Consider the following 21,272-nt stretch of genomic DNA (forward strand, 5'->3'; position numbering starts at 1 on the left):
TTTACATGCTAGAAATAACAGCCAAATCTGGTTAGGGTTAGGGTCAGGGTTAGGGTCAGGGTTAGGGTCAGGGTTAGGGTTAGGGTTAGGGTCAGGGTTAGGGTTAGGGTTAGGTTTACCCGAACCCTAACTCAAAACCTAACCCCGACCCTAACCCTAACCCTAACCCCGTTTGCCAAAGCGCATTTTTTCCTTCATATTTATTTACATATAGTCCATCTGGACCAATGCAAGATTTGGATTGTCCGCGTTTAGCTGTTATTTCTAGCATATCAAGTTTCGTAGTGGGGACTCCACATATGATCCTTTTTCTGTTTCAATATAAATGTAAGCCGTTCATTTTCACATCTAAGTTGCGAGAAGGCTATTCGTACGACCTGAACATGTAGAACACAATGTCAAAAATGAAAATCGCCAAAAAAAAAAAAAAAAAATCCCCCCACCCCGTGTGCGGGGGAAGGGAGGGGGTGGTCCAAAAATTTGTTTAGGGGGAATCGCATGACCGTGACATATAGAACACATTATCGAAAACGAAAATTGTCAAAATTAAAAAATAAAAAAGTTACAGCCATTTTCCGTCAGTGTCTAATTCCAATGTCCACCAAAATTTTTATATTTTTATATTTGTATTAATAAATACATATACTAAGCGCAAGAGTTGTTTAAATGAAACATTTCTCATAGCTTTCTTTGTCCCACTTCTTGTCTCTGTTTTGTTTTTTGTTGTTGTTTTTACCTTGTCATAATTAAACAAACGGTACCGCAGTTCAGCAAACACCGCTTGCAGCCGATTTCGTAGATTGTTTTGCAACATTACCGATAAAAGTATTATTAAAACATTAAAACGAAATAAGTCTAAACTCAAGCCATGTCGAAACTGAAACTGGCCGCAAATTTGTCCATGCTTTTCACTGATTTACCCAATTTATCCGACCGTTTCTTGGCTGCCAAAGAAGCTGGTTTTCGATACACAGAATGTGCTTTTCCTTACAGCGAAGATATAAGTGTATTAAAAGCGGCGAAAGAAAAGTCTGGGGTTGAACACGTTCTTATCAACTCCTGGCCTGGTAAATATTCAATTATTACATTTCTTTTTATATTTTAAGTTTATGGTATGGCTTTAGAAAACAAATAACTTTGTAATTTTTAAATGCATCATCATAAAAGGTATTTTATTTAATCATTTTTTATACCAAATCGCTCAAGACTGCCTCTGGTTCTATGATATAAAATGTTTCTTTTTAAAGTGAGCGAAGTTTAAACCTTCCATCAAAATTTAATGTTAAATTATGCCTCAAACTCTTGTATAATAATGACAAAGTTGTTTTACTAAATTCTTCATTATTAAAATTCATTAACACAAAGTGCATTTCAATAGAAACAGTAACTGAAGGGGTTTTTTCTTTCAATTTCGATATTAATTTAGTCAGTAATATTTTAAAACAAAAACCCGTGACTCTATAGAAAGTTATTAAATGTGATGTCAGTTACCATTTCTTTCATTAGTCAATTTCCATTTGGCTCTACTGTTTATTTTTCTCCTAATTTCTTAACTTAGCGAACACTTTGTGGTAAATTTTTACTTTTACCGAAGTTTTCTAGAAGTCTGTTTTAGCTGGTATACTTTACAATCGTATAGATGCGGGAGGGTGTTAAAAATATCTTTTAGAGGTCAACCCTCTAGATACGTTAACGTAGGTGTAGATAACGATTAAAAAATGTCATTAAAAATATGCATTTAACAGTCTGGTAAGAGGTGGGAGGAATATACCTTAAAAAATTGTTTTTCCATTTTCCTCCTACATAATCGTAAATCTATATTTAAAATTAGGCATATCTACACAAGTGTACTCCCACCAACTTTGTTTCCTCATAACTTTCAGGAAAATGGATTTTAATATATCTATGGAAAATTTCTCAGTTAAAAATATACATTCTTTAGAAAGTTATGAGAAGACATATCTATGCTTTTATTTCTCCTGTGATTTCAATAGAGTTCTTCCTCTGAATTCAGGGAAACAATTTCATCTGTTATACTTTTTAATGTTTTTTCTTTTCTTTTTGTTAAAACTTACATTAAAATAACTGATGGAAAAGAAGGGGGAAAATATTTACAAGGTGTGACAGAGAGAAAGAAAGGGGGAGGAGTAGTTGAAAGACAGCAATAAATGTCGGTGGGGAAAGAGAGAAAGAAAGAGTGTGTGTGATGGTCAGTGGTAAGAGAGGGAGTGATGGGAGTTAATGAACGATGATCTGAGGGGATTTGGTGGAGAGAGACATGCTTCAGTGGATATATATTCCAGAGTGATAGTGTACTGAGAGAGAAGTTAGGCTTAAGAGGAATTAGATGCAGTGTGTAAGAGAGAAGACTGCACTGGTTTGGTCATGTGATATGGATGGATGCCAACAGCTCCATAAAGAAGTGCCATTCATTCAAAGGGGATGGGACTTGTGGAAAAGGGAGACCCAGGAAGATATGGGATGAAGTACTGAAGAACAACCTCAGGACGCTGAACCTTTCAGATGAGATGACAAGGGACCAAGATACCTGTCGCCTTGCTGTACTCAAGAAGACCCATCCTTCACGGCAGAAGTGTTAAGGTCACATCCCCTGGTGAAGATGACTGGCCTGCAGGAGTCCTGTGCTGGTGTCACATGTAAGCGCTTGTATGATGCCACGTTAAAAGCACCCAGCACACTGTAAAGTGGTTGGCATTAGGAAAGGCATCCAGCCTTAGAAACCACACCAAATCAGACTGGAAACTGGTGCAGCTTTCCAGCCTGCCAGCCCTGGTCAAACCGTCCAACCCATGCTAGCATAGAAACTGGACATTAAAGGAGGAGGATGTTGATGATGATGATGACTTTAGAACTAATGAGAACATTCATATTCATTTTTTTCTCTCTCATATTTGCATAGTTTAAATGTTTTACCAGAGCAATTATTTTTGTAGCTTAATGGGTTTATATATATTTTTTTACTGTTAACCATTCGGCTAAAGACAATAAAAGAAAAATATGATTGGCTACTGTAATTGGAGCAGACAGTTGTATATTACACAACCCTGTATTACGTGGTCAGTAATAAAGCACCTCATACCAGTTTTGCTTGTTTTCAGAAATATCTAAAAATCATTGGTGTCAATAACTCCTCCCCACACCTCTGTGTTACATCATAAAAGAGTAAGACAACAACAAAAAATCTCATTCCTAAATAACTTCAGGAACCACTGAAAGATCAGACAGGCTTAGATATTTAGATGGAACTATTTTGGTTCTGCAGTTAATGCAGTTTTTAAAAAATTAAAAACAAGCTGCTTAAAGCAAAAACAGTCCTTTATAATAAGCAAGATGAATCTCTCTCTCTCTCTCTCTCTCTCTCTCTCTGTATATATGTTGAATGTATACACACTTATGCACACACACACACACACACTCATTTTGTTGGCACTCCATCGCTTACGACGACGAGGGTTCCAATTGATCCGATCAACGGAACAGCCTGCTCGTGAAATTAACGTGCAAGTGGGTGAGCACTCCACAGAGACGTGTAGCCTTAACGTAGTTCTCAGGGATATTCAGCGTGACACAGAGAGTGACAAGGCTGTCCCTTTGAATTATAGGCACAACAGAAACAGGAAGTAAGAGTGAGAGAAAGTTGTGGTGAAAGAGTACTGCAGGGTTCGATACCATCCCCTGCTGGAGCCACGTGGAGCTTTAGGTGTTTTCGCTCAATAAACACTCACAACGCCCGGTCTGGGAATCGAAACCGCGATCCTATGACTACAAGTCCATTGCCTTAACCACTGGGCCATTGCGCCTCCACACCCATTTACATACGTATATAAAGGTGCAGGTATGTTTGTATGGTTTAGATGCTTGATCCCTAACCATGTGGTTCAGTCCCACTGTGTGGCACCTTGGGTAAATGTCTTCCACTGTAGCCACAGGCTGACCCAAACCTTGTGAGTGAATTTGGTAGGTGGAAACTGAAAGAAGCCCATTGTATGTGCTTGTGTGTATACCCTTGTCTTGACATCATGTGATGGTTGTAAATGAGCATCACCATCATACAGATGATGATGTTAATTTCCAGTCTTCCATGAAAAACCTGTCTGGCCATAAGGAAGTATTAGCTTGCTTGGAAACAGGTGAGGTTTGGTGTGAAGAAGAGTATCTGGTCATAGAAAGTCTTCCTTGCGAATCCCATCTGACGAATACAAGCACGGAAAAGATGTTAAGATGATGTTGGTGATGGTGTGTATGTATGTATGTGTGTGTGTGTGTGTGTGTGTGTATATATATATATATATATATATCATCATCATCGTGTATATATATGGTCTCATAGAGGTGATGGCAAATGATCAAGACCTTTGATGGTTTGCTGTGCTTGAGAAGACTTGTCAGGCCAAGTGAAATTGTAGTTGTGGACAGTGCCAGTGACACATAAAAGGCACCTGTGATGGTGACACATGAAAGACACCCACTATACTCTTGGGGTGGTTGGTGATAGGAAGGGCATCCAGCTGTAGAAACCAAACCAAAATCAGACAGGAACCTGGTACAGCTCTCTGGCTTACCAGTTTCAGCCAAACCATCTAATCCATGCCTGCATGGAAAATGGGTGCTAAATGATGATGATGTATATATATATATATATATATATATATATATATATATATATATATATATATATGATGGGTTTCTTTCAATTTGTACCAAATCCACTCAAGGCTTTGGTCTGCCTGAGGCTGTACAAGACATTTGCTCAAAGTGCCTCACAGAGAGACTGAACCTGAAGCTATGTAGTTATGAAGCAAACTTCTTAACCACACAGCGAAGCTTGTGCTGCTGTATATATTTTATACATCCCAAATAGATGAAAGATAAACCCAGTGCACTGCATCAATGCTGTGTTGCTTCTATTAGCTCCACTGCAACAATATCAGAAAAACTGGCATGACACAGCATGACTTTTGTCTGCATCTCATCATTGTGATAACAATTGTGAAATATATTTAGCTGCATAGTTTTTATACATCTCTCTGTGTCTCTTAGAGACATGGTAATTATGGCTTTGCAGCAAATTACATAAATTCACATTGCTTCTGCTTCCATTTGGTAACTGATCTCTTGACAAACTTGAATTATTAGTTATAAATCCATATATGTATATATATATCTCTGATTGATAATCATCATCATCATCATATGTTTTTTACAACTATCACACTATGTCAAGACAAGGAGACATGTAAACACCCCATCCATCCCATATAATTGTCTGTCTATCCATTTATCTATCCACACACACGCATATATGTATGTATCTATGTATCTATGCATTTATATATATATATATATATATATATATATATATACTCATATGAGTTTCTTTCAGTTTCTGTCTATCAAATCTACTCACAAGGCATTTGTCAGCCCAAGGGCTATTGCAGAAGATGCTTGCCTAAGATGCTATGCAGTGGGGCCGAACTTGAAATGATATGGTAGGGAAGTAAAATAACCCATAGTCATGCTTATATCTGCCTGTCTTTATTTATTATATATAAGGAATTTTGCTCTCCCAAATTCCATTTCCCAAGGCTGCAGTAGAAGATATTTGCTCAAGGTATCTTGCAGTGAGATCAAACCTGGAACCCTACATTTATGGATCAAACTTTGTAACTACACAGCCATGCTTTTGCTAAATGATTCATGCAAGTAACTGAATTTACAGAGACTTTCAAGCATAAGATAATCATAAAAGAAACAGAAATTACTGTTGTTGGGAATGGCATTATTAATGAGTGGTTTCTATAAAGAAGAATTATGCCTGGTCTGTATTTTCTGTGATATCTAAGTATGGAAGCAAGCTGTAGGTTTGTTTTTGTTTTATCTGCATCAGGTCCTGAGTAAATTTTCATTCTGCTGCTGGAAGTTGGTGCATTCAATTTATTCAGTGTTATTCTCCATATTCATAGATTCAGTTGACCAGTTTTATTTATTTCATGCTATGTGGCTAGGGTGTTGTGCTCATAATTGTAAGATCATGGTTTCAATTCCCAGGTGGTTCATCATGTTCTTGAGCAAAACACTTCATTTCATGTTGCTCTAGTCTACTCAGCAGAAAAAAAAGAGTTCCAGCAATAGCTGGGGAGTTAACCCTGCATTGGACTTGCATCCTATTCAGGAGGAGTGTTGTAATCTCAGTCACTTATGCACCATGGAAACAGGATTAACCTCTTGTTTTATGTGTCCAACGGCTCTTGACAAACCTAAGCCACTTAAGAAAAGATTATAACAGGGAACTACCATATGTATTTGTAGGTAATATTCACTTTTCTTCATGACAATCATTGTGATTTTCACAATGTTAACTTTATAGCAAAAGCACTTTTATGGCCTCTACCTGTAAAGCTCAGAGGTCACATTTGAATTTAATTTAAGGTGCATGAATTTTCTATCTTGTGCTTGTTTCAGTCATTGGACTGCAGCCACCTTGAAGGGTTTAGTTGAACAAATTGACCCCAGTACTTATTTTTTTAAATTCTGTTACTTATTCTGTCAGTCTTTTTTGTTGAACTGCTTAATTACAGGGGATGTAAACAAACCAACACCAGTTGTCAAGTGGTGCTGGGAGAGCAAACACAAAGACACACATATGATGGGCTTCCACACAGTTTCCATCTACCAAATTAACTTACAAGGCTTTAATTGGCCTAAGGTTATAAGTAGCAAACACATGCCCAAGGTGCCACACAGTGGGGCTGTTCCCAAACCATGTGATCGCAAAGTGAACTTCTTAACCATATAGCCATGCTAGTGCCTAGCTTATTGTATTTTATACAGCAGTTATAATAAATCTGACTAAACACGCTTTTTCTCATACATTGTTAGTGTGTATTGTACACTAGCAATATTTCCTTTGACTTTTAGTAACCAGTTTGTGCATTGAATATATAATGTAATCTTCAACAGCATATAACAAAAGCTGGATCTGTGAGTTGTCTCTCATCATGGCTGCTATGTGTTTGCCAGAGACTTGCTTGATTGTGTCTGACATGCTTTACACGACAAAAACAACTGCCATTTTTATAATGTCTTGTGATCTTTTGAATTTGCTTGCACACGTCATAAATAACAAAGCTATTCACTTTTACATATTTTATTTCTTTTTATCTTTATTGTATCTTACCTTATTTAGAACCCAGGTGTGGCTTTGTAGTTAACAAGTTAGCTTCCCAACCACATGGTTTCAGGTTCAATCCCACTGCATGGCACCTTGGGCAAGTGTCTTCTAAGCAGAAACTGAAAGAAGCTTGTAATATATATATTGTAATATATATAAGAGCGTAGCTCGAAACGTTAAAGACTTTCCGTATTCCCGAGCGTCATACTAATACATCCTTTTGTTGTTTACACCACCTGTCCTCATCTGTTGTTTTTTTCGTACATTCTCCCATATATATATATATATATATATATATATATATATATATATATATATATATGCACTGGGCAGGGCATGTTTGCAGGAATGAGGGCAGCAGGCTCCCAAAGGCAGTTTTCTATGCTGAACTGCATCAGGGCAGGAGGAATCAAGGTGGTCAGAGGTTGTGATACAGTGATGTGCTGAAGAGACCTATGAAGAACTCCGGTATCTCCCCAGATATCTGGGAGGAGAAGGATTTGTAGCACAATGAATGGTACGAATCATTGAAGCTCGTAATTCCAGCCATTGAAGAGAAACAAGAGAGAGAATACAAAAGAGCACTGGCGGGGACAGGGGGCGTCACTTCTCCATTGCATCACATGACCTCACTTGTAGCAGATGTCGCCACTGCAGCAGATCAAGAGCAGACCTTGTAGCCCACATGCGAGCCTGACAGAGATGATTACTGTACAAGAACAGTCGATGTTGACCTACTAAGGACAGCCAATGATGAAACATATATATTCAACATGTGCAACCATTAATCGAGACACTTTTTTTTCCCTCTCTTCATCTGTTTTCTCTCCTAACCTCTTTTTGTTGAAGAGCACAGGCTTGGAACATCAAAGACTCTTCCATTTTTCCTGAGTGTCAGACTAATACACCTTATTTATTTTTCCCTCACTTGTCTCTGATTTTTGCTTTTTGTACAGATTTTAACCATATTTGTGTGTATATGTGAGAGAGAGAGAGTTTGTACCTAATTGTCTTGCATTGCATAGTAGTTGTAAATGATTGTCACTGCCATACAAGCTGTGTCATTCATTTCCAATAATCCGCTAAAAAGGAAGTCTGGCCATGGGGAAATATTACCTTGCTTGGAAACAGGTGAAGGTTAGCAAGAGGAATGGTTTCCAGCTATAGAAAATCTGCCACAATGAATTCCGTTCAACCCATGCAGACATGGAAAAGTGGATATTAAAACAAAGATGATGACAACAACACTATAAAATATGTCCAATAGTCCCACTGTGCTAACATTTCCTTGGAACTCACTACTGACCATGTTTCCAACAATTTTTAACCATTTACTCAATCTTGCAATTTGCATCCATCCCTTTCGTAACCTTTTCTCCAGTGCAAAAAAAAAAACACTGCTGCTTGTTTATATTAACACTTTAACTGCCACGGCCTGTTACTAGAATTTATCAATGACACCATGTAATTTTGGTTGCACTGCATGCTGTTTAATTATAAGGAAGTGGGGTTTTTTGGTGGGGGTTGCATTTTTACAATATTTCATAATTAAGCTTTAATATTTAGCACTCAATTTATTTAAAAGTCCATGAAACCATGTCAAAGATACAAAATAAAATATTTTCTCAAATTATGAGAATGCATCACCCATGGTGCATATGGTGGTTGTGTGAGGTTTGTGATGAACCAACGTGTTAACGTGTTAATTTAACCTATTAATTTCATTAGAATGAATATCTTAGGATTGGATGTTCTTGAACAGGTGATTTGGCCAATGGACAACTTGGTATAGCAGCATTGACAAATGAACGAAAGACATTCCATGATAAACTGGAACTTACCATTGAATATGCCAAGGCACTCGACTGCAAACGGTACAGATTACATTACAGTTCTTATCTTTTTAGTGGTGAATGCAAGTTGTTTTGCTTTTTTTCTTTTATTGAAACCAATATCTTTTTTTGAATTAGAAATTGTCAGTGGTTTAGTTTTAGGAAGGGTGTCCAACTGTAGAAACCATGCGAAAGTTAACACAGCCTTGCCCTTCACCAGATCCTGTCAAACTGTACAACCCATGCCGCATGGAAAATGGACATTAAATGATGATGATTGTCATTGTTTAAATTGTATGTGTGTGTATATATAACTGTGTATATATAACTGTGTATACATGTGTATATGTGCTTGTTTCCTCCTTATCATCTCTTTTATTACTCCTGTTGTCTGCCTCAAACTTATCTCAAATTATCTTTATTACACACAATTTTAATTTTATTTACAGCCCCTAGTTTATCTTATTACCTTTTAATGATGGCATACTATATTCTCTTCCCCCCCACACTTCTTTCCTCTTTTCATTTCCCTTTTTCTACTTCTCCCCCTACTTCTTTTCCTTATTCTGGTCCCTCAAAAGAGTTCAAAGGACCAGAACATTACAAAGTTTATATTCATAGTGATACATTAATGAACCAGTAGGTTGAAGTGGCTCTGGTTGCATACGGATCATTTTTAAAACAAGAGATGAGGTGTAATAATGTTTTCTTGTTCGTTTGCTTCTCTTAATTAGTGAAGGCAACTAGATTGGTATGACCATTTAGAGGATGTTCTTCAGGTCTATATTCTTGAAGAAAATGCAAATTTGGCCAGACTTGTCAAGATTGCATATGGATAACTCTTAATAATTTTCACAAGTAATCCTTGAATTCTCATTCTAGGATCAGTGTAATCCAATGGTTCTCAACCATTTTTTAACCAAAGACCCCTTTAATTCTTGTTTTACTTGGGTGGACCCTTCATAGCCATTCGATGTTTAGAAAAGTCCCATTATACTTTTATACTTTAACATTGTAAAGAATTCTTTTATCGTTTTCTTGTTTCAATCATTAGACTATGCCCATGCTGGGGCACCACATTGAAGAATTTTAGTTGAACAAATCCACCCCAGTATTTATTATAAGTCTGGTACTTATTCTATCGGTCTCTTTTGCTCAACCGCTAAGTTACAGACGTAAACACACACACATATAGACATATATATACATGATGGGCTTCTTTCAGTTTCTGTCAACCAAAATCCACTCATACGGTTTTGGTTGGCCTAAGGCTATCGTAGAAGACACTTGCTCAAGACAGCCACATCTGCACCTATAAAAAAAATGTTAGAATATTTTGTGTATTGTAGAAGTATAATCAATTTATTGCACATTAACTTTAACAAAATCTTATATGGAACCCCCGGTTGTGAACCATTGTTATAAACCAACATAGTTCATATTGTCACTGTCATTAACATCATCATATCAAACAAAGAATATTGGAAGTTCCCTTAAAGCTAAAAGTTAACATTATTTTCAATATATTTGCATAATCTGTTTCAAAATATCATATTCTGCTTAACATTTGATAGATTAGTTTTAATGTAAAAGCTTTCGCCACATTAGCTCAAGGGTTTTGGCTCCTTATTTCAGTGTACACTGAATAGAATCCAGTTACATGACATTTACCAATAATACTAATGATAATAATAGTTTCTGTATCATGATGATGTCTAACATTTGAAATATTGATTTCTAACCCAATAGTAATAATAATAATAATAATTCAATAAAAAAGCATAATATTCACTTAGAGTAAATACTATTTTAAGTAGTATGCCCTCAATACACATTGCAAAATAACACTTGATTAAAACTAGCAATTAACAGTTAGCTCTTGATCAAATACTTCGTGTTTAGGGCCTAAGTTTGTGTCCATTCTATTGAGAGTCGTCTGTTTAATGGAAAAAATAAATACTGTTTTGTGTAATTAATGAAATGTATGTATATGCAAGTGTGGCTGTGTGGTTAATAAGCTTACTTCTCAAACATGAAGTCTTTAGTTCAGTCCCACTGTGCAGCACCTTGGGCAAGCTGTCTTTTTATAGCCCTGAGTTGGTTGATCAAACCCTTGTCAATGGACTTAATAGAAATAGATGGAAACTGAAAGAAGCCTGTCGTGTGTGTTTGTGTGCACCTGCTTTTCTCCCAATGTGAGAACTTCTGTGTGATCTGTAACTAGATCTCACTCAAAATATATTCTACTGTATTTCAGAATGGATATTTTAGACAATGTAGTTCTAAGTATATAAAAATTAGCATGAGTGGAGCTGACCTGAGTCTAAACAGTACCAAGTTGCTTTCTCAAGAATGCAAGACAGCGTTTGTGATATACTTAGTACAGAAAATAACTAACTGTTAAATGATGATTGGTATTTAAGAGTAATAAATTGTACTAATGTAATTCATAATTTTATATCTAACACAGAGTTCATATTATGGCTGCTAAACTGCCTAAATATTCTGATAGTGCCATAGAAGAAACTTTCATGGATAACCTACGTTATGCTGCAGACCGATTGATGAAGGTAAATATACAATTTGTTTTCCTCACTTCTAAAGATATTTGTTTTATTGTTGTGGTCTTTCTTTAAGGGTTTCAATTTTCATCACCATTGTAATTTTTATGTCCATGTTTTCATGCTGGTGTGAGTTAGAAGAAAACTTATTGAGGCAGTATTTTATGACCTATTCACTTTCTATCACCAATCGTTACCTGCCTTTCAAGTAATGGATTTTTATTCTAGTGGTTTTCACAGCTCAAAAGCATAAGAATAGTACATAATATGACATCCTTATTTTGCTTAAATGATATAAGAACACATTTATGTGCACTCACACATACATATGTAGTTGAGAAGCTCTTCAGTCTTATGATAAACTTGTTAGTGTTGGTGTCACATAATTATTTTTAACTAATTTTTCTTTAATGCTCACAGCAATGGCTAAGCTAAGACTCATTTGATTTGTATTTTAAATATCTTACATTAGTCTATTTGTTTATGATAAAGAAATAATTGATCTGGTTGTTATTATTTTTGTTGCCACAGGAACAAATCATGGGATTGATTGAACCAATAAATTCTCGCTTAAGTGTCCCTAAATATTTCCTTGATGATCCCCATAAAGGTAAATAAAGTCTTTTCTTTCGATCTTTTATTTGATCAATTGCATATCATATTGCATGGCCTAGTGGATAGATGTTAGGCTTAGAATCATAAGGTTGTGAGTTTAATTTCTTGAATGAGCAGCACATTTCATTTCACATTGAAAATAAGTACCAGCCAAACCGTGATGCAGCTCTGTTCCCCTGGAGCTATCACATCCTTGATATTCCACTAGACAATGAGAGGTTGTGTCAACTTGTGACTACATGGACTATGGACTCATAAAACAATTAGAAAATGCATGATGCATACTTACCCAATCATACTTGTGAGTGACAACTGTGGGGATGAGATGAGCCGAAAGGAAAGGGCTGTGATGTCAAAGGCCAAGGGGTTTGACCAGAACAGGAAGGGTGAGAGAAGAAGTGCCAATTGGGACAGACTGAAGAGTCCTTGCCACACAGAGTGATGTTCAGATATGAATGGTGTCGTCTGAGTAAACCGTCAGAATGCCCTATGGAAGAGAGAGAGACTGTCTTCATGGAGGTGGGAGAGGAAGTCTGGGTCAAGCCCTCAAAGGTACACTGCACATCTCAGAGGAACAGGGGAACAGTGACGGCTGTTAACTCCAAAAATAACATTTCTGTGGATGGAATGCCACATCACGTCTTGGATGTTCGCAGGATTGTCGCTGTGTTGGACGACGAAGGTGGAAGAGAGGAAGAGAATATCTCCCTACGAAGATCACAGTGTGTGAGGCGTTGACCCTGGTGGATGGTAGATTTTGATGTGGAGTAAAATGAGGAGGTGATCCTTGAGATCAGGGGGGCGTGTGGGGATGAGATGAGCCAGAAAGAAAGGGCTATAACGTCAACAGTGAAAGAGCTTGACCGGAAGAGGAAGGGTGAGAGAAGGAAGACCAGGGATAATTTTTTTTTTGTCTTGGGTGCTCATGACGAATGGACATGAGGTGAGCGAGCTGATAGAGATGGGTACTAGCAGCTACTATCAATAGGTGCGTGGGCTGGGCATGAGTTTTGGATTGAGTATAGCTGGATGGCAAAACGACGAGAAGGATAGGTGAATTGTTTCTTATTTCCCTTCATTCCAGGTCCCTTGCACAACAGCTATAGTAAATTGTATAGTGTTTGTTGTTGCTTGTGTGTATTGAGGTTAGACTTTTAGTAACAACATTTGTATCTTTCTTGACCTGAACACTCACACAGAGGCCAGGCTAGAAAAACAGCTAAATGGAATGCGCATCTGCATATTATGGATGGTTCTTAACATCATTTGGAAGAGCCATACTCTTTGTTCAGAGACATCTTTAAAAAATAAAATCCAGTGTAGTGCTATGGCAGTCAATATGTGGCTGGATGATGCAGGAGTTGAGCCACCAACTTCATCAATAATCTCAAACAAAGACATCAGCTTGAAGACTGTATTAGATATAGCAGCCTTATTGGTGAATTGAGACATCTTGGTTTGATCAGAACAACAGCTAAGATGATGATGAATATTAACTCTTAATTTATTGTTACCATTTTTGTCAAAGGAATTGTATTACTTTCTTTTGCTGACTCTCTTTTTCACCAATACATGCAGACATATTGATATCATTACCATCATCATCATTGTAATGTCTGCTCGATTCATATGGAATTCATTAAGGTATAGTTCTATAGCTGGAGGCCCTTCTTGTTGCCAACTCTCACCTGTTTCCCAGGAAAGTAATATGTCTCCAGAACCAGGCATGTTTTTCTCAGAAGATTGGAAACAAACCATGCTTGTTTACAACCATCATGTGATGTCAAGACAGTTCACTCTCAAGCACTACAGATGATGTGTAACCCAATACAACCTGTTGCATGGTCAGGTCCTTGGCAATTAAACCACTAACCCCACCAAGCTTGCTTGGCAAGGAGGGTAATTTATTGGACATGCTGCAGGATAGAAAACAAAACACATCAAAGGACAGGAACTCAAGAGAGTCAACAATCCTCCAATAACATGTTAAGGTGCATGGCCTGCTTGTTAGGGTGTTGTGCTCACAATCACAAGATCATGGTTTTGATTCAAGGGCCGGCTGTGTGTTGTGTTCTTGAGCAAAACACTTCAATTCATGTTGCTCCAGTCCACTCAGCTGTAAATGGATAACCTTGTGACAGATTGATGTACAAGGGTGAGATGGTGACTCTGAAAAGTCACCTGAATGGAGGCCTTGCGAGTCACGTTTTGTATTTAGCAATTGAAAGGATGAATAGTGCAACACATACTGTGAATCCCGACTGGTTGGGATTGGTTGTTCAACCACATCAAAGGAACACACACACACGCACATACACAATAAGTTCTTTTCAGTAGCCATCTACCAATTCCCATTAAAAGCTTTGGTCAGCCTGAGGCTTAAGTAGAAGACACTTGTTCAAGGTGCTGCACAATGGAACTGAACCAGAAAACCTGTGTATGTACCTACATAAATAAAATAAAAGAGTTGTTCAGTTTGAAGTGTATTCCTTATACCAATGTTTTTTATTTTTTTTTATTTTAGCTTTGAAATACGTCAAGGTACTGGATCATCCAAATTTGAAGTTGCAGTTTGTAAGTTGCTAATTTTTTTTTTTTATTATTTATTTTATTTACTATTTTGTTTACTATGTCTGGAGCAATAGTTAGTGTCCATGATTTTTGCAGGCCTTCTAGAACCAGTGATCTTAGCTTGATGGCATTAATGTTTTGTTTAAACTGTTGCCTATCACCACTTGTAGGAAAGCCATTAGCAGGAAGAAGATTCCAGGGTGTTGATGTTTGGGGGAAGAAGGAATGGAATAGTGGTTGTGCATGGTTTGGTGGGTAGAGAGAGATAAGTGGATAAGGAGTGCTTGACCTTTAAGCCTTACAACAATTGTCAGTTTGTTAATCCTGGCAGGTGGTCATGGGTGGATGCCTTTACTGGAGTAGCAAACTCAACTCTTGCAAGCATTTGGATCATATCGCCATTCTGAGAGTAGATAGATCATTCTTGTTCACCAGTCTTGAAGGCTCTGCAAAATGGGTCATAGGCACTGCCCTTTTTCACAGACAAACCCATAAAATAATACTTAGGCAAGATACTCCCCTTTTGACTAGTTTTTTTTTTTTGTCTTTTATACTTGTTTCAGACATTCGATTGTGGCCATGCTGGGGCACCACTTTGAAAGGTTTAGCTGAACAAATTGACCCCAGTACTTATATTTTAACTCTGGTCACTTTTGCCAAATTGCTAAGTTACAGGAACCAACACAGCTTGTCAAGTGATGCTGTGGAACATACACAAACAAGTTTCCTCACAGTTTCCACCTTCCAAATTCACTCACAAGGCATTGGTTGGCCTTGATTTATAGTAGAAGGCACTTACCCATGGCACTGAACCCAAAACTGCATGGCTGCTAAGTGAGCTTCTTAATCACATAACCATACCTTATATCTGCATGTGTGTTGATGTGTCTCTTTATACCCTTTAACTTAGCAAGTCAACAAACAGACATCAATAAATTAAGCACCAAACTGAAATAACTTGAACCATCCAACCCATGTTTACAGGCACTGGCAATGACTACGATTTCACTTAGCTCGACATGTCTTCTCAAGCACAGTAACTTACCAGAAGTCTCGGTCACTTGTCATTGCCTCCATAAGGCTCAACAACCGAAGATCACATTTCACCACCTCATCCCATATCTTCCTGAGTCTACCCCTTTCACAGGTTCCCTCATAAAACAAAGTCAAAATAGGAGATTGGAAAATTTTTGGTAGTCTTTATTCACCATTACACATATTTCATTTGCTAATAGGAGATATCTTAAATGTTTTCTACATGTACAGGTTTGTAACTCCTATTAGCAAATGAAACATGTGTAATGGTGAATAAATAACAAAAAAGTTTCCAATCTCCAGTTTTGATATTATTTTCCAGTATTTTCAATCAACTCTTATACATACCTCAAATATAACATCTACATATGGATTTGGTACACTGAAATAAGCAGATGTGCTTCAAGAGGAGACAGCTTGGATTTTAAGTCTATCAATATAAAACAAAGTCAAGAAAGTATGAAAGTTTTACACCAAAGGTAATAGGTTTGTCTCAACTATTCCTCTGTATATCATGGATTTTACAAGCTAACAGTTTTTATTGATTCCTCAGCAAAATGTCAAGAAATGTCAATTCATCAGACAGAAAAATTCTCAATTTAACTTGATGAAAGAAGTTACTGAGGAGTAAAGAGATGGAAGTGGGGGTAGAACCTCTTGACTTTTTTAACCATATAAAATGAAAGAACATTCAGAAGTCAACATTAAGTTTTTAGAAATGTAATGAATTTTCCTGTTAGCAAATCGGAGCAAAATCCATCACCTCTTCCTTACTTTCCTTCATAGTTACTCATTTTATTTCAGTGACTTTACCTTCCCCCAAATAGAAATCTACCTTTTTTGTGTGTGTGTGTAAAATCACTTCTTGTAAAACCTTGAACTTATGAACTTCAGAGGATTTCTTCTAACTCTGTATGCACACACACATTGCAGAATTCAGTTTCTAACTGTTGTCTGATTATGTCTGCCCTGGTGTAGCAGAGAAAGATTCAAAGACATTCCAGCTATGACCATCCTGTCTTTTTTGTAGAGTGGGTGGGTTATATCTAGGACTATATTATCTATTGTTTATCCTTTCTGTTTCCAACCTTCTTGACTGAGCTACCTTTGGTCCATTAGAATAAGTTGTCTTTTTTTGTAAAGAAGTATTTCAACTCTGAAACACTCCCATACCCCCTTTTTTTTTCTTTCTCTCCTGTTTCAATATCAAAATACATCAAGTGTAAGACTACCTTAGTCAAAATTGGGAATGACTTAATCACAATCTAAACTCAATGCAGAAGAAATTCATCTTTATGACTAATGTCTTTCTTTTTTTTTTTTTTTGTTTTACTGAACCTGATCAATCCTCTTTTCCATAGGCATGGCTGTGCGGTTAAGAAGCTTGCTGTACAACCATATGGCTTCAGGTTCAGTCCCACTGCATAACATCTTGGGATAAGTGTTATCTACTATAACCCCAGGCTGCTCAATGCCTTGTCAATGAATTTGGTTACAGAAACTGTGTGGAAGCCCATTATCTACATTATACATATAGATAGATGTGTGTTTGTCTCCACCAACACCATCACTTTATAAATGGTGTTGGTTTGTTTACATCCCCATAATTTAGTGGTTCAGTAAGAGATCTACAAGACTTACTTTGGTTTCACCAATTAGCTCAGAGAGTCTCTACAGGTCGAGTACTACTTCACATTGAGAGGTCACGGCTTTGGTACTGTGGACGTGGTTAGAATGTCACAGGAAAGGATCACAAGATAAACTTCTTCAAGCCAAGCCAGCAAGAGACCAAAAATGGACGCCTCTGATGAGAACCCAATAAGGTTCGAAAATCAATTAAGGTTATTCATCATTTTTTTCAGTCTGCGGAGAAATGGCTAAAATTTTCCGTTTATTATACCATGTTACATTGTTGGATAATATCCATAATCTCAGTTGATCATACTTGGGAATCCAGCAGGAATGTGTAATGACGGTTGCTTCCGATAGGGCTGTGGAGGAGGCATCTGAGAATTCTACCCACAAAACTTTTCTAGGAATAGCAGGCAGAGAAAATGGGTGGTAGAAGAAATCAGTTTAACATGTCTGTTTTATAACCCTTCTTATGCAATCCAGTAATTCAGGCTTGCCAAGTAGACATGAACCAAACAAAATTTCATATTGAAATGTTGCTGCTTTTTTTTCCCCCCTTTTTAATTGTTTGAGAGATTTGTCATTTTCAGTTAAATAGATGGCTAAAACAAAAATAACACCTTTTGCTTTATTTTTGAAGGATTTCTTCCATGTCCAGATTATGGATGGAAATCTTACAGCCAACTTCAAAGACTTCCTGCCTTACATAGGTAATTACACAATTTTTTTATTCATGCTTTCATAACAAATTTTATTGGTTTTTAAAAAGCACCCAGTACACTTTAAAGTGGTTGATGACTGGTAGGGCATTCGGCCATAGAAACTATGCTAAAGCAGACAATGGAGCCTGGTGTAGTTCCCAGGATTGCCAGCTTCTGTCAAACTGCCCAACCCATGCCAGCATGGAAAACATTAATTGATGATAATGATGACTCAGCGGAATCCACAACCAAGTCATGATTCACAGTTGATGTTTCACTTGAATAGTTATAAGGGCAGGCATGACTGGTTAAGTTCACTTACCAACCACACAGTTGCAGGTTCAGTCCCACTGTAAGGAACCTTGGGCAAGTGTCTTCTATTATAGTCCAGAATCCACTATAGCCTTGTGAATGGATTTAGTAGATGGAAACTGAAAGAAGCCTATTGCATGTATACATATGCACACACACATGGTGGACTGTTGGCTCTGTTCAAAATTGAAAAGAAAATAGGTTGTTCTGAAGTAAAATCAGCTTTATAATATAAATTCCAGCAAAACTTTCAGGAAGTGGCTGTTCTGAAGTTGTTCCTTTGTATTTTGGGAACAAGAGATTTGGTCTGAAACATATTTACCAATTTATAAAACATTCACTGTTAATATAATTATTCACTGCGATATAGTGGTGGTTAGTGAACAGGTTCCAAGGATGCGAAGAAGTTGATAGTGATAAAATGGAAAATGTGTTTATTAATAAGGCGGCGAGCTGGCTAAAACGTTGGCACACCGGGCGAAATGCTTAGCGGTATTTTGTCTGCCATTACGTTCTGAGTTCAAATTCCGCCGAGGTCGACTTTGCCTTTCATCCTTTCGGGGTCGATAAATTAAGTACCAGTTATGCACTGGAGTCGATGTAAACGACTTAATCCCTTTGTCTGTCTCCTCTATGTTTAGCCCCTTGTGGGCAATAAAGAAATAAGAAAATGTGTTTATTAATCAAATAACACGATTATTAAAATTAATATTTAAAGATACTTAATTCTAAAAACTTAATTTTTTGCCTGCCTAATTCTGTTCTTTAGGACAAAATATATACTTAAACTAGTAGCAAAGAGATGAACTAACATAATAGCTTTGAAGGAGCAGAGGAGAAAGACAATAAAAAGATCCATTTTGTTGATTGTTATTTGATATAGAACATAAAATTGTTTATTGGTACTTAAAAACTTCAAGGCACTTCAAAATTTGTTCTGAAGATATTTACAAATTTACACTTTTACAGGTCACATACAGATATCTCAAGTTCCTAACCGTGGTGAACCAAACACTGATGGAGAAATCAACTACAATTATATTTTTAAGATGTTGCAATCCTCAAATTACAATGGTTACATTGGTCTCGAGTATAATCCTGTTGGTAAGTCATTAATTGATAGTCTTTAATGAATGGTGACTAAAGAGTCAGCACCAGTGCTGCATTATATTCATGGCCTGGAAATTTAAGTGGCCCAGCTTTACTTCCTTGGAAATTGTAGGAAAGAGTTTATCTCTGCAGTAAGAATATTTCCTTGCATTTGAGAGTGTGGAATCTAACTTTGGAGAAGGATTCTCCATAAGTCAGTGGAAGTAACAACTTATTGTGTGTGTATATACTTTCACTTGTTTCAGTCATTTGACTGTGGTCATGCTGGAGCACCGCCTTTAGTCGAGCAAATCGACCCCAGGACTTATTCTTTGTAAGCCTAGTACTTATTCTATCGGTCTCTTTTGCCGAACCGCTAAATTACGGGGATGTAAACACACCAGCATTGGTTGTCAAGTGATGTTGGGGGGACAAACACAGACACACACACATAAATATATATATATATATATATATATATATACGACAGGCTTCTTTCAGTTTCCGTCTACCAAATCCACTCACAAGGCTTTGGTCGGCCCGAGGCTATAGTAGAAAACACTTGCCCAAGGTGCCACGCAGTGGGACTGAACCCGGTGGTTCGTAAGCAAGCTACTTACCACACAGCCACTCCTATGCCTATGTATAGATATCTGTATAAACTTTACTGCACTGTATTAGTTTTAATATAACAATCTCTATTTTATATGACAAGCAAAGAATAAAGATATTTGCATCACATTTATTCCTAGGTAACTGCCTAGATTCCAAGATCCTCTTTCATTTATTATATGCAAACCTATTATATATAAATAATCTCAAATGAACTATACTAGTCCTGTGCTTAAATTAATGTTGAAAATAATCAAGAATTTGGAAGGTTTTAATGTTTTTTCATTATTAAACCTTATGATACCAACCTGCCTGAAACTGGCCCTGGTTCTATGATGCTAACCTATTTCAAATGATCTTAATTTATGTTCCAATGCCAGCTTAATAATGACAAAGTAGATAGGTTATTATCAATTATTAAAGCTCTTGTTCTAATTTTAGGTAACACTCGTGATGGACTCAGTTGGATTCAACAAATGGGACTGCAATTATAAGATACCATTTATTTTCATATTAATTAACCAGAGGGCTCCTGATTAGTGTATGTACATTTTTATTGATAATATATATTATCTGCATTTTAATAATTTAAAACAAAGATAATTGTATTAGTTTTGTTATACCTATAAACTGGAAAGTTAAATATTATTAACTTTTGTATTAAGAATATTTTTTTACAAGACACTACAAAAGTATATTTTTCTATTTGAGCTTCAGAGATAAACATTATGTAATGCTATACCTTTTCATTGTTATAATGGGACAATGTATCCATTTTTTTCTAATGAAAGTCTAAGCAGAAATGAATAAATTTTTACGAAATGCAGGAAGTATTTTGACTCAAAGTTATTCTTTTTTTTTAAACAAAAAAACTTGCCCAATACAAAGTCTCTAAAGTAAATATCATCCATTCTGTAATTACTGAAGTAATATCAATTAAGGCTACCTCACATATCCAATAAATAAAATTCTAGAGAATATCAGTTTTGTTCCCTTAAAAAAACAAATCCTAGTTTAATAATATATCACTAAAATATGAATTCTATCACGTGATAGGCCTCAAAATGTTAGAATTGATTATGACAACTGCAAAAAGAATATATTTTAAATCGAAGAAAAA

General features: G+C 36.6%; 1 protein-coding gene across 1 annotated transcript; it reads left to right on the plus strand.

Annotated features, from left to right (window-relative positions):
• Positions 1 to 657: 657 nt before the first annotated feature.
• Positions 658 to 20,983, plus strand: LOC106879198 (putative hydroxypyruvate isomerase). The gene is made up of 8 exons (XM_014928662.3): positions 658 to 1,067; positions 8,955 to 9,066; positions 11,495 to 11,594; positions 12,117 to 12,195; positions 14,725 to 14,774; positions 18,079 to 18,148; positions 19,421 to 19,555; positions 20,594 to 20,983. The coding sequence occupies exons 1-8, from the start codon at positions 869 to 871 to the stop codon at positions 20,644 to 20,646; spliced, it is 798 nt and encodes a 265-aa protein (XP_014784148.1). The 5' UTR covers positions 658 to 868; the 3' UTR covers positions 20,647 to 20,983.
• Positions 20,984 to 21,272: the final 289 nt, after the last annotated feature.

The sequence above is a fragment of the Octopus bimaculoides genome, chromosome 8 (genome assembly GCF_046866305.1).
Source record: "Octopus bimaculoides isolate indiv1 chromosome 8, ASM4686630v1, whole genome shotgun sequence".
Classification (NCBI taxonomy): Eukaryota; Metazoa; Mollusca; class Cephalopoda; order Octopoda; family Octopodidae; genus Octopus; species Octopus bimaculoides.